Source organism: Trichechus manatus, unplaced genomic scaffold (assembly GCF_000243295.1).
Source record: "Trichechus manatus latirostris isolate Lorelei unplaced genomic scaffold, TriManLat1.0 scaffold00038, whole genome shotgun sequence".
Taxonomy (NCBI): domain Eukaryota; kingdom Metazoa; phylum Chordata; class Mammalia; order Sirenia; family Trichechidae; genus Trichechus; species Trichechus manatus.
In genome coordinates this window covers 16690582-16703028 of record NW_004443974.1, presented here as the reverse complement: position 1 = coordinate 16703028, position 12447 = coordinate 16690582, and the positions used below count along the sequence as shown (strand labels likewise).

Sequence of the window (12447 nt, the reverse complement as noted above, 5' to 3'; positions counted from 1 at the left end):
GAAGGTTGTTTCTACCATCAGTACAGAGGCTTGGAGGTGAGAGAGCTAAAACAAGGCTGATGTGGCTGAACTGTGAAGAGCACAGGCTTTGGAGACACTTCAAAAAGTTGTGTTTTATTGCACATGTAATGCAAAGCCGTTGGGGTTTGCATAGGAAGTAATGTGATCCAATTTGTTTCCTCTGGCTGCTGTGAAACTGAGCCAGGTCTCTGGGCTGGGATTGTGATTATTAATTTATAGGATGAACCCAGTTGAGACGAAGGGACATGAAGTGATACGAGTTCTAGTTCTAGGCATCAGAAGTACTGGCGCTGGAACCAGGTTTCCTGGTTTCCCTCCCTACTCGGCTTGTTCCATTGTACTGCAATGAGAATATAGTTTTTAATCTTGTCGTTAATTCAAAAATGGAATATGTTTTCTGTTCCTCTTAGGTATAGTGAAGGAGATGCTGAGAAGGTAAAGCTATACCATTCCCTCCATGGAAATGACTGGAAAAAGATTGGTGAGATGGTGGCCCGGAGTAGCCTGTCTGTTGCCCTGAAGTACTCCCAGATCAGCAATCGTAAGTGGCCGTCTGTAGCTTCCACTTCGGGGAATAAATCAGCCCCTACAGGCCTGGTTCAGCCCGCAAGCTGATCCAGTGCCTAGAAATTATTTCAGGCTTGTCTTCTAGCAGAGTTAGCATTTTAAAAGACATTCTGTATACTGACTCATTTCATTTCCTCGTGTTTATTTGATGAAACCATGGAACCCTAATTCACAAGACTGATTTTAACCATATCTTGGGTAGAAGTTTAGTAACTTTCACCACAAATATAACTGCCCAGTGGAGCCATACCCAAGGAAGCTGGTCAGCAGGAGAGACTGGACAGAGGAGGTCGCTTCCCTGAGGTGTCAAGGGAGACTTTGGGAGACATGGAAGGAGGGAGGGATGCAGCTCAGTTGCCGGTTTAGGGAGCACATCTCCCAATATGAGGAGCCCTGGTGGCACAGTGGTTAAGCACTTGGCTGCTAACTGAAAGGTTGGCAGTTTGAACCTTCCAGCTGCCCTGTGGGAGAAAGATATGGCAGTCTGCTTCTGTAAAGATTTACAGCCATGGAAACCCTTTGGGGCAGTTCTGCTGTGTCCTACAGGGTCACCATGAGTCAGAATCAACTCGACAGCAGTGGGTTTGGGTTTGGTTTTCCCAAAACTAGTGTATCGATCTCCTACCTGTCTTTTTCTCTTCTTTATAAAATAGTTTCCTTGGTTACATTCTTTACAATAAAAAATCCCCAACTGCTTTAAAAAGACAGTCCTTAGTGGGTGTTACTGTTTAGTACAGGGGCTCACATGCTCCAGCAGCCAGGGTACTGCAAATGAACAGCACACTAAGCAACAGTGCATCTGAGTGGACGGTGCATGGTAGGCCCTGTGACGAGCTGAAGGCTGTATGTCTTGTGCCACTCAATTCCAGCTACTTGTGCCATGTGAAGACTCAGTGTGGCCAGTTCTTCCAGTTTCCAAGAAATAAAGCAAAATTCAAGATTTTTTCATTTTGTGAAATTACATTTCTTTCCTTTTTTTTTTTTTTTTTAAATCTCTTCATTTTTAAATGTTATTGGTAAGTTGGAACCAAATTATGATTCATACCCAAAGATATTTGCAGACTGCCAGTTTGAGACCACTTCCTTAGCGTGACTGTCAGTAGTCAAGAACGGTAAACCATAAATAAGTGCTTTTGGCACCCTACGTGGGTAATTTGTTTCAGAAGTTCTTTCGGTGTATTTATCATTAAGTACTATGTTGCTGTCCGTTGGTGGCCATTCATTTTACACTAGGAACTCTTTTGGGGGAAGACTCATGTACATAATATAAAAGTCATTTGATTATTTTTTTCTGTTATGTGTTTCACCGTTTCCTGGAGAAAACATTGCTCTCAGAAACTGGAAGAACTGTTTGTGAAGTTAAAAACAAAACAAAACATTGCTTTAAGAAAGGACTTGTTATTTAATAACTTCTGGCTTTTAATCTTGAAAAGAACCGATCACCACTTTAGTAATTTCATTTTAATTTGCATATGATTGTATTTGATAATTTTGTTTGTGTAATTAAGATGTCCACCCATTGTCTTCTGAAAAGTGCTAAGTTTATCATTTAGTTGTTAATATTGTATTGGAAAGTAAATAGATTAGCAACTCTGAGACTGTCCTTTTATTCTATAGAAGTAAATCATGGTACTTGGAGTAAGACGGAAACCCAGAAACTAGTCAAGGCCGTTGAACAAGTGATTCTAAAGAAGATGTCTCTCCAGGAGTTAAAGGAGGTAGATTCTAGGCTCCAGGAAGATCCTGAAGGCCGCCTGTCAATCGTTCGGGAAAAGCTCTACAAGGGCATATCTTGGGTAGAAGTAGAAGCTAAAGTGGAAACAAGAAATTGGATGCAGTGTAAAAGTAAGTGGTAAGTTTTAAGGTTTTCTTAATATAAATTTCAACAAGATGATATTCTCTCTTTCTTGACAATTTCTACAGAGTGAGTAGAGAGGTAAGGTTACTAAGACTATCTGTGTAGCTATTATGTGAAAAACCTTACATGTCAAGAATTGTGTAGCCCACTCTCCAGCCACTTCAGTGTCTGGTTTTAATTAGCACTTAACTAGCCCTTGGGATTCATTGAAGATTGTGTGGATTCCTCATAAAGATCTCGAGCCTTTCAATACTGAATGTTGACTTCTGGTTTCTTAACTCTGTCTCTTTCTAAGCCTTTAGTAAAACTAGGCAGTTACCTGTTTGCAGCACCAAAAAAAAAAAAAAAACCCAGTATGAAACTAACGTTCAGGAGAGAAACCACAAGCATGGTAATCAGTAATAACTCTGCCTTGCTTATTTTGCTTTGTAATTTGTCAGTTCTTCTGTCTTCATCTAAAGTAAGACAGTCATGCTCTTCATTTTAGAACTCCTTTAGCTAAACCAGTCACATGGAGATATTTTCAGTCGATTTTGCTGTGTGTTCTTTGCCTGATGCAGCTTTTCTAAGCTCTGGAGGATGGCTGAGCTGGCTGTTCAGCAGCAGCATGAATTCTTGAAGTAGTGGCTCTACACATGCACAACTCATACCTCATGCATACAAGGAGCTCCGTGATCCTTGATTATCAAATATAAATGAAATCCAAAGTAGGCATAGTTTATTTTTTAAAGCAGACTCTTAGAATGTGCTGTTTATGTGCATTATAATTCTTCTGTAGGGTATTTGTTTATTTTAATAGAAGACACCACTCAGGAAAATAAACTACAGAGAGCAGATAATGTTTTGTTCTGTTTTGTTTTTAAAATACTGCAGGGAAGAACTAGAGCCCTTTCTGCACCTATAGTATGGGGGCACAGGGATTATAAGCCTCAGTTGGAGGATGATGTATCATTGTTAAAAAAAAAAAAAAAAGATATTGGGCTTTTATGCATCAAAGGACTTTATCAACAAAGTAAAGAGACAACCTACAGAATGGTAGAAAATATTTAGAAACCATATATTTGATAAGGGTTTACTATCCAGAATACGTAGAGAACTCCTATAACTCACTGTTGCAGCGGCAACGGTTGTCAGGACGGCGGAGACAGTAACCAAACACAACTCTTACAGAGAAGTGGGGCCAGGAGGGTCACTCTGAAGAGTCAACCCCAGCTTCAGTCCCAGGAGTTTATTTATAGTCAGTACAGCAAGCAGTGAAGCAAATATCAGAACAATGGGCTTTGGGTGCGGGCAAGGGAGAAGGAATTCAGGTAAACAAGCCAATCAGTAAAGGGACAATAGGTTTGGGAAAACAAGTCGTGACAAGTCTCAACATGTTGGGGACACGTCTCAACATGCTGTGCAGCATAGAGGCCTGTGGGGGCTGCAGTTGTCAATAGTGCAGCCATGTTTAAATGGCATATATCCCCACAACTCATCAACAAAAATAATCAAAAAATGGGCAAAGGACTTGAATAGACATTTCACCAAAGAAGATATACAGATGGCCAACAAACACGTGAAAAGATATTCAGTATCATTGGTTATTAGAGAAATACAAATCAAAGCCACAGTGAGATACTTCAACTCCACAACTAGTTTTTGTCCACCAATTTCACCTCCACTAGGATGGCTGTTATCAGAAAAATGGAAAATAACAAATGTTGGCGAGGATGTGGAAAAATTGGAACCTTTCATCCATTGCTGGTAGGATTGTAAAATGGTGCAGTTGCTGTGGAAAAGTTTGGCAGTCCTCAAAAAGTTAAACATAGAATTACCATATGACCCAGCAATTCCACTTCTAGGTATATAACCCAAATAATTGAAAGCAGTGATTCAAACAGATACTTGTACACCAATGTTCATTGCAGCATTATTCACAATAGCTAAAAAGTGGAAACAACCCAAGTGTCCATCAGCAGATGAATGGATAAACAAAATGTGATATACTCCTATAAAAAAAAAAACAACTAATTACCATCAAGTCTATTCTGACTCATAGCGACCCTATAGGACAAAATAGAACTGCCCCATACAGTTTCCAAAGAGTGACTGGGTAGATTCGATCTGCTAACCTTTTGGTTAGCAGCCAGGCTCCTAACCACTGAGCCACTAGGGCTCTGCAATGGAATATTATTTAGTCTTAAGGAAAAGTGAAATACTGATGCATGCTACCACGTGGATGAACCTTGAAAACATCATGCTGAGTGAACAGACGTCAGACACAAAAGGACAAATATTGTATGATCCCACTTATAGGAAATACCTAGAATAGGCAAATTCATAGAGACCAAAGTTTAGTAGTTGTTACCAGGGACAGGTGGAAGGTCCCTGGGTGGTATAAATTGTTTGTGCTGAAGTACTAACCTAAAGATTGGCAGCCTGAACTCACCCAGTGGCACTATGGAAGAAAAGGCAATCTGCTTCTGTAAAGATTACAGCTAAGAAAACCCTGTGGAGCAGTTTTACTCTGTCATACGTGGGGTCACTATGAGTTGGAATCGACTCACCGACAAAGAGTTTGGTTGTTTTTTGGTTTAGGGGCAGGTGAAAGGGAGAAATGGGGAGGTGTTGCTTAAGGGGTATTGAGTTACTGTTAAAGGTGATGAAAAAATTTAGAAACACAATGGTGATGATTACACAACATGATGAACATAATTCACTGAATTCTATACATGAAAATAGTCAAAATGGCAAATATTTTGTGACATATTCCGCCACAGTTAAAAAAAAACAAGAAAATGTAATGTCACATCTTAAAATATGTAAGGTGGATAGCAAAATTCTTTGACCGTTAGCTCCATCTGGAATACAATATATATCCCAAGACAATAAGTCAGAATGGAATTAAGAAAATATTTAAGTAAAAGTTTCTATCAAAGCTATTTACAATAAAAATTTGAAAACAGTTTTAAAAAAGGACATAGGGAGAATTATTAAGGGTACTGCTGCTTCACAATTTGCACAAGTAAGAAAACATGCGAGATTTCTTTTTTAGTTTCAGAGGAAGAAATAAGAAATCTGAAGCCTCAGCATACATTTGCTCCATGTAACATTGAAATGACACTGATTGATACATTTCAAAATTGCAAACACAATAGGTATTAGTAAGAACAGTGTCTGTTATCTGTGTGTGTGTGTGTGTATGTGTATCATGTATCTTCGTTATTAAGAACACAATTGTAAGAGTTAATGATCTGCCAACCAAATTGTGGCAGATTTTGCTATTCGACAGAAGTAATATTTTAATATTTTTAATTGAGTTGCTGTTCTCATTGGGTATTTCAGTTCAACCCTTTTCCTTCAGCCATTAGCTTTGGGCAGTAGAGGAATCTTCAAATCATTTATCCCTTTACTAAATTTGTTTTATTTAGTGTTCCAACAGCCGGTAATGATAATAAGAGCAATGTCCATCTGTTTCAAAAACAACCAAAAATAAAGTGAGTTTCCATAGTGTCTTTAAGCACCTACTGATGGGCTTACTCTCCTCCCACCCTTAACTTTTTATTATGGAAATTTTCTAGCACACACATAAACATAGTCCCTCTTATGTCATTATCCAGCTTCAATAATCGTCAGTGTTCTATCATTATTACTTTATTTATCCCTCCCTTGCTTTTTTTTATAAAAAAAAAATGTGTTCTCAATGGTGGTAAATGTTAGCAGTGATGAGTTGCAAGAGTTAAAAATTGCTTCTGAATGAAGGTAATTTAAATGAGCAAGTGATAGATTTTAATGCAAACTTTACCCCTGAGAGTAAATTATATTTTTCTCTTTTCTAATCTAGGACTGAAGTTTTAACCAAAAGGATGACTAATGGTCAGCGCGTATTCCAGGGAGTCAACGCCCTGCAGGCTAAAATCAACCTTATTGAAAGGTACAGAAATAGTAATTGATGATATTTAACTGCTTTTCTCTCCAGCCAAAGTGCAGTTGTTGGTACAGCAGGCTCTGTATGGAGATTACAAAGTTCAAATCTCTGTTCCAGAACTTTGCACTTCTATGACCTTGGGTATGTTATCTCTCAAGCTTCAGTCTATTCATCTTAAATGATACTGATAATAGTAGTGCCTACCTGTATTGTTGCTGGGAAGATGAAATGAAATAGTGCGTGTAAAACAATCAGTGTGGTTATTTTAGACCTTGAAACTTCTTCTACAGATACGTTATTTCCATCTATTGGAAAATTGAGGTAAATAATTCAGGTAAAGCCTTGCTGCTCTCAAGTACGCGTTTGTTGGTGTCACTGTTGCTAAGTTTTTGTTTTTGTCTTTGCATTCCTGGCCCATGCAGAGTCTTCTATGAGGTGTTTGAAGTGCTACAAGGGAAAGGGAGATGTGGGCCTAATTTATGAAGGGTGCTCGTCTAGGAGACCTGGGCTGATGCTGGGCTTATGTTGAATGAATAATAACAAAGCAGAAGAAACTTTTGGATTCTGGTCACCCTCTCCCTGCTCTCTGTCATGAGCTCTCATTTAAGTTCATTGGTGTGCTTCCTGATTCTTCACACTGGTTTGGCTGACTCTGCCTCCACCTTTTTTTGCCCCTGCTAGGGAGACAGCATAGAGCAGCAGATCCGAGGAGGGCATCTCAAGTCAGGCAGGCCTGGGTTCTGTTATTGGTACCCAGTATTAGTCATGTAACCTTGAGCCAGCTACTCTCTCAGCTCCAGTTTCCTTGTCTGTACAGTAAGGATAATCCCTCCAACCTCATAAAGTGGTTTTGAGGATTACTGTAAATGAGTTAGTGGATATAAAGGACTTAATAGTGTTAGGCACATAGTAAGTGCTAAGTACAAATGTACTATTACTGTGTCTACAGTGAGTGGTGAAGTTGTGTTTGTGAGTAGGAGAAAGCAGAATGGTTTGCTAGGAGTGGCAGAGGACTCAGGAGGAGAGAGCTGGCTTTTCAGTCTACCTTGGGCTAGGGTGCCGACCTCACGGCCCGTGGAATGAAGGGGCTGGAATGGGGGCTGAAAGTGCTGGTCCCTTCCAGCTCTTAATGTTCTGTGAGTCCATGAAAATGTCCATTGTGTTGATTTTTTTTCTTGAAAACTTAATTTTTAATTTTTCTTGTAGGTTGTATAAAATAAATGTGGAAGATTCTAATGAAATAGATTGGGAAGATCTTGCCAGTGCCATAGGGTAAGACCATTTGTTTAATATTAAGCTAATTATAAGAGATGACTTAATACACCAACAACAAAAATAAAATATTTTTTAAAAGAGAAGTAACTTACTATCAGATTTTGAAGAGTGAGGCTGAAATTCATACTGTATATGGAATTTTGTATCAGTGGTGGCTAAAATTCATCATATTTGCTAGGAAACCAATACAATGTAATACAGTAAGTTTCAAAGCAAACTGTACCTAAAGACTCTGAACTGCTAGATAGACAAGGTTTTCATGGCACTAAATATGTCATTAATTAGCTATGTTTTCAATTTTTCTTCAGATTTTTCTTTGGGTGTCCTATGGATCATCACACTTAAAATGTTCTGTGATCACAAATTTTAGGTAGAGCAAAATTCCTGTGGCCCATCCACCTATCCCATCTATTTGAATTCTCCAGTTGAAAAAAACTGTGACAAGGAAGTATTGCCATACAATCAAACTGGTGTTGGCAGGAGATGGGGGTGAGAGGAGTTTGTAGATACTCTGCTTTAGTAGTAAAGGAACGAATGAATTATTGTAGCACATACACTTCATCCGGTCTAATTATTGGAAAATTAAAGGCCCAGAATTAACCTCCATCCACCAAATATGAGCACCTGTATGCCAGGCATTTTTCTAGGCTCTAGAGATATGGCAGGGGGCACTGGTGGTTCAGTGATAGAATTCTTGCCTTCCACGCAGGAGACTCAGGTTTCATTCCTGGTCAGTGTCCCTCATGCGCAGCCACCACCCATCTGTCATTAGAGGCTTGCGTGTTGCTATGATGTTGAACAGGTTTCAGTGGAGCTTCCAGATTAAGATGGAGTAGGAAAAAAGGCCTGGTGTTCTACTTCCAAACATCAGCCAATGAAAACCCTATGGATCACAATAGTCCCATCCTCAACCAATCATTGGGATGGTGCAGGACTGGACAGAGTGTTGTTTTGTTGTGCATGGTGTTGCCGTGACTCGGGCTGACTGCACAGCAGCTAACAACAACAGCAGAGATATGGCAGTGAACAAAAGATAAATCCACTGCCCTGTGGGGCTTCCATTCCATAGATACAGATACCATAGGATTAACCTAAAAACCTCCAACAAACTACATCAACAATAATGATGCCAAACTTACAATTATTTCATTCATTCCCTCAACAAATATTTATTGACCACCTTTGATATGCCAGGTACAAAAGATAGTGGTGAATAAGGACCCTAGTAAGTCTCATTAGTTATACTGAGAAGAGATTTTAAACAAATAAGCCCATTTCAGATGGTCATGAGTACAAAAAAGAAAATAAAAATACAGTGGAAGAGATTGGGGCAGTCAGATAGGGTGGTTAGGGAAGGTCTCTTTAAGTGGCATGATGTCCTTCTCCAGGGACTGGTCGCTCCTGATAACATGTCCAAAGTATGTGAGACGAAGTCTCGCCATCCTTGCTTCTGGTGAGCGTTCTGGCTGTACTTCTTCCAAGTCAGTTGTACTCGTTCTTCTGGCAGTCCATGGTATGTTCAGTATTCTTCACCAACACCATAATTGAAAGACATCAATTCTTCGGTCTTCCTTATTCATTCTCCAGCTTTCGTATCCATATGAAGCAATTAAAAACACCATGGCTTGGGTCAGGTGCACCTGTTCCTCAAAGTGACATCTTTGCTTTTCGACAGTTTTCTTTTTTTTAACAGTTTTCTTGGAAACTTTTTGTAAGGAAAATTTTAGACATATGCTAAGTAAATGAACCCCCATGCACCCCTCAGTCCACTGCAGTAACTGTCAACATTTAGGCGTGCTCACCTAACCTCTGCATCCATCCACTTACCACCCCACACTTGTTTATTGTTTTGTTTTTTTTATAGTTGGTAGGTAAATTTTATGTACTTTACAGCCTCAGTATATTTCAAAATTACAAATGAACACTCCCTCTGATTGAGTAATTCTATTTCTGGAAACATACTACAGTATAAATTCACACATGCATGAATGACTTGTATATGAGAGTATTTACTACAGCAGTGTCTTTGGTAGAACAACCTACGTGTCCATTGATAGGCGACAGCACGTTCTACCCATATGATGAAATACTTCAAGGCTGCAAAAAGGAATGAGAAAGCTCATCAAGCTAAGATGCGCAGAGTTCCAAGGTGTATTGTTAGATGGGAAAACAAGGTGTAAAACAGTGTGGGTGGTATTCCGGCATAGTATAAACAAGAAGAGGGAAATATTAATATTCTGTGTGTATGTCTCTGAAACCTCCACTCTGCTGCGGATGAAGTAAATTGGATCAACCTTCCCCCCACCCTGCTCCCCACTGTAGACACCTAGAAAAGATGAGTAAAATGAGTGCAAAGTCTCTTAAAATCTTCAAAGAGCTAACAAGTGGTGAAAATAATACAGAGAACTCCTATATACCCTTCACAGCCATAACCACCAGTTCTGAACATTTTGCCACATTTGCTTTATCATTCTCTCTTCCTCTCTCCCTCCCTCCAAGGGAATATGAGTTTTTCCGTTAGCTATTTGAGAGTTTAGTTGGCAACAACATGTCCTGAACAAGGATGTTATTGTACATAGCCACAGCACAAATATCATATTCAGGAATTTAACATCGATAAAATACTGTTACCTAAAACACAGTCCACATTCAAATTTCACCAAGTGTCTCAATTATGTCCTTTATAGCAGTTTTCTTCTGTTCCAAGATCCCGTCCAAGATCACACATTGCATTTAATTGTCATCTCTCCTTACTGTCTTTTAATCTGTAAAGTTCTTTTGCCTTTGTCTTTGAGATCACTGAAATTTGAGAAGAATATGAGCTAGTTTTGTAGAATGTCCCCCCTCCACTGGAGTTTATCAGGTGTTTCTAATTATAAGATTTAGGTTATGTGTTTCAGGCAGGGATACAACACGGGCAGTGTTATGCCTTTATCACTGCATCACATAATGAGTGCTAGCTTTAGGAATATACTATCTCAAACAGTATTTGACATGTGGTGCTAGCTTTGATCATTTGGCTAAGATGGTACCTGCCACATTTCCCACTGTATAAAAGTAGCCCCCCTTTTGCCTTAGTGATTAAGATATGGCTGTGGGGAGATACTTTGAGACTGTGTAAATAGACCCTGTTCCTCTTCAAGCTTTCGCTTCACTCAGTAGTTTCGGTGTAGCCCCATTTGCATTTCTTACTGAGTGAAATTGAACATCACTTCCGTATGTTGATAAGCTATTTCTGTTTGTCTTTGCTGTGAGCCTTCATTGCATATAGTTCTCACATTTTGGATCACTTCCTGCTATTGTAGAATGAGTCCACCACACTCAATGTCTGAATTTATTGCTTGCTAAGCAAGGAAGAGCTATATTTGCAAAGCACAGTCTCTCTAAACAAAGCAGATTGTTGAGAAATGTGGCTCAGCGACTGGTGGACTTCCAGAAAGGAGAGTGTTGAGGGATTGTTTGGCCTTTGGTTGTGGAAGTGTTTACACTGGAGCAAGGCTGCGGCCTCTCGGCTGACCATCCCTCAAAAGCGTGGTCACTGATGTGCAGTTGTTGATCCATTAGAAAGGCTTTAAACCTGTTCTGGTGGTTAGTTATTAACAACTTGGGATTATGGCCAAAGGACAAACAGTCTTTTTCTTTCTTGAACTTGGAGAATTGGAGTATTTTAGTGACTTCTCACAAACCCTGCCAGGAGTCACAGACACATGCCAGTGGTTCCAAACCCTTTTTTTTACTAGCTAACCTGAGAGGTGGGACCCACACTCTTCAGTACCGTGGGTCCCTAAGAGATGAGTGTGTCAGGTGCTTTGAAAGAGGTAACTCTAATATACACCCCTACCAATTCCCATCTTGAGAAGTGCTCATATCAACAAAGTCTTCCCTTTACAATATAAAACCATTTTTTAAAAATTGGGCCTTTCCACTAAACTTGTGTATCTTGTGACATTGCTTCAGAACATGTGTTTTTGGTTTTTATTAAAATGGTTTTTAATTTTAATTAAAATTATATATTAAAATATTGATTATTTTACTTAAGATTTATATAAACTCAAAGCTGTTGTATTAAAATAGAGATTATAGCATCTAGTCAAATACTGTTTGAGATAGTATATTCCTAAAGTTTTGGTAATGGATTGAAACAAGGCATATTAATGATAATAAGGTCAGTTTCTTCAGATTTTTTTTTCCTGTTTTGAAATTATGCTTCAAGTGAAAGTTTACAGTTCATGTTAGTTTCTTATACAAAAATTTATACACACATTGTTATGTGACCCTAGTTGCTGTCCCTATACTGTGACAGCACACTCCTCCTTTCCACAGTTTCTTCAGATTTTTTAAAGCCTGCTTTGTGTATTACTTAGGCAGGATTTAAAGAAAGCATCTCCACCAAATAAGATATAACACCTAACTAGTTTTAAATGTCCACATCATTTTCGTTCTTTCTCAAAGCCGGGCTTGTGTCTGCAGAACACACATTGGGTGCACAGCATTATGGGGAGAAGACAGGCACAGGGATGCCCTAGAGCTCAAGCTTTGGAGTCACACAGACCTGGCATTGAGTCCTGGTGCTCTACTTACTAGCTAGCCATCCCTGGGCAGGTTATTACCTATCTTCTCTCTGAACCTTGGTCTCTTCAACTACAAAAAAGCTTAATAGGTTTTGGGGAACATCTAACTCAGTTGGCATAATACAGTTTATAAAGACAATGTTCTGCATTCTACCTTGGTGAGTAGCGTCTGGGGTCTTAAAAGCCTGTGAGCAGCCATCTAAGATACTCCACTGGTCTCACCCCTTTGGGAGCAAGGGAGAATG

The 12447-nt window shown here is 39.3% G+C and overlaps 1 protein-coding gene across 3 annotated transcripts in view; it reads left to right on the top strand.

Moving 5' to 3' along the window:
• TTF1 (transcription termination factor 1) overlaps positions 1-12447 on the top strand; it is a 57095-nt gene that overhangs the window by 37480 nt on the left and 7168 nt on the right. For 2 of the 3 annotated variants that reach the window (XM_004375781.2, XM_023730835.1), the window contains exons 7-10: positions 432-562; positions 2206-2440; positions 6273-6362; positions 7563-7628. In XM_004375781.2, the coding sequence (XP_004375838.1) occupies positions 432-562; positions 2206-2440; positions 6273-6362; positions 7563-7628 (522 nt within the window). Of the gene's footprint in view, positions 1-431; positions 563-2205; positions 2441-6272; positions 6363-7562; positions 7629-12447 lie in introns of those variants that run through there. The other variant, XR_002824004.1, reaches the window with a different exon arrangement.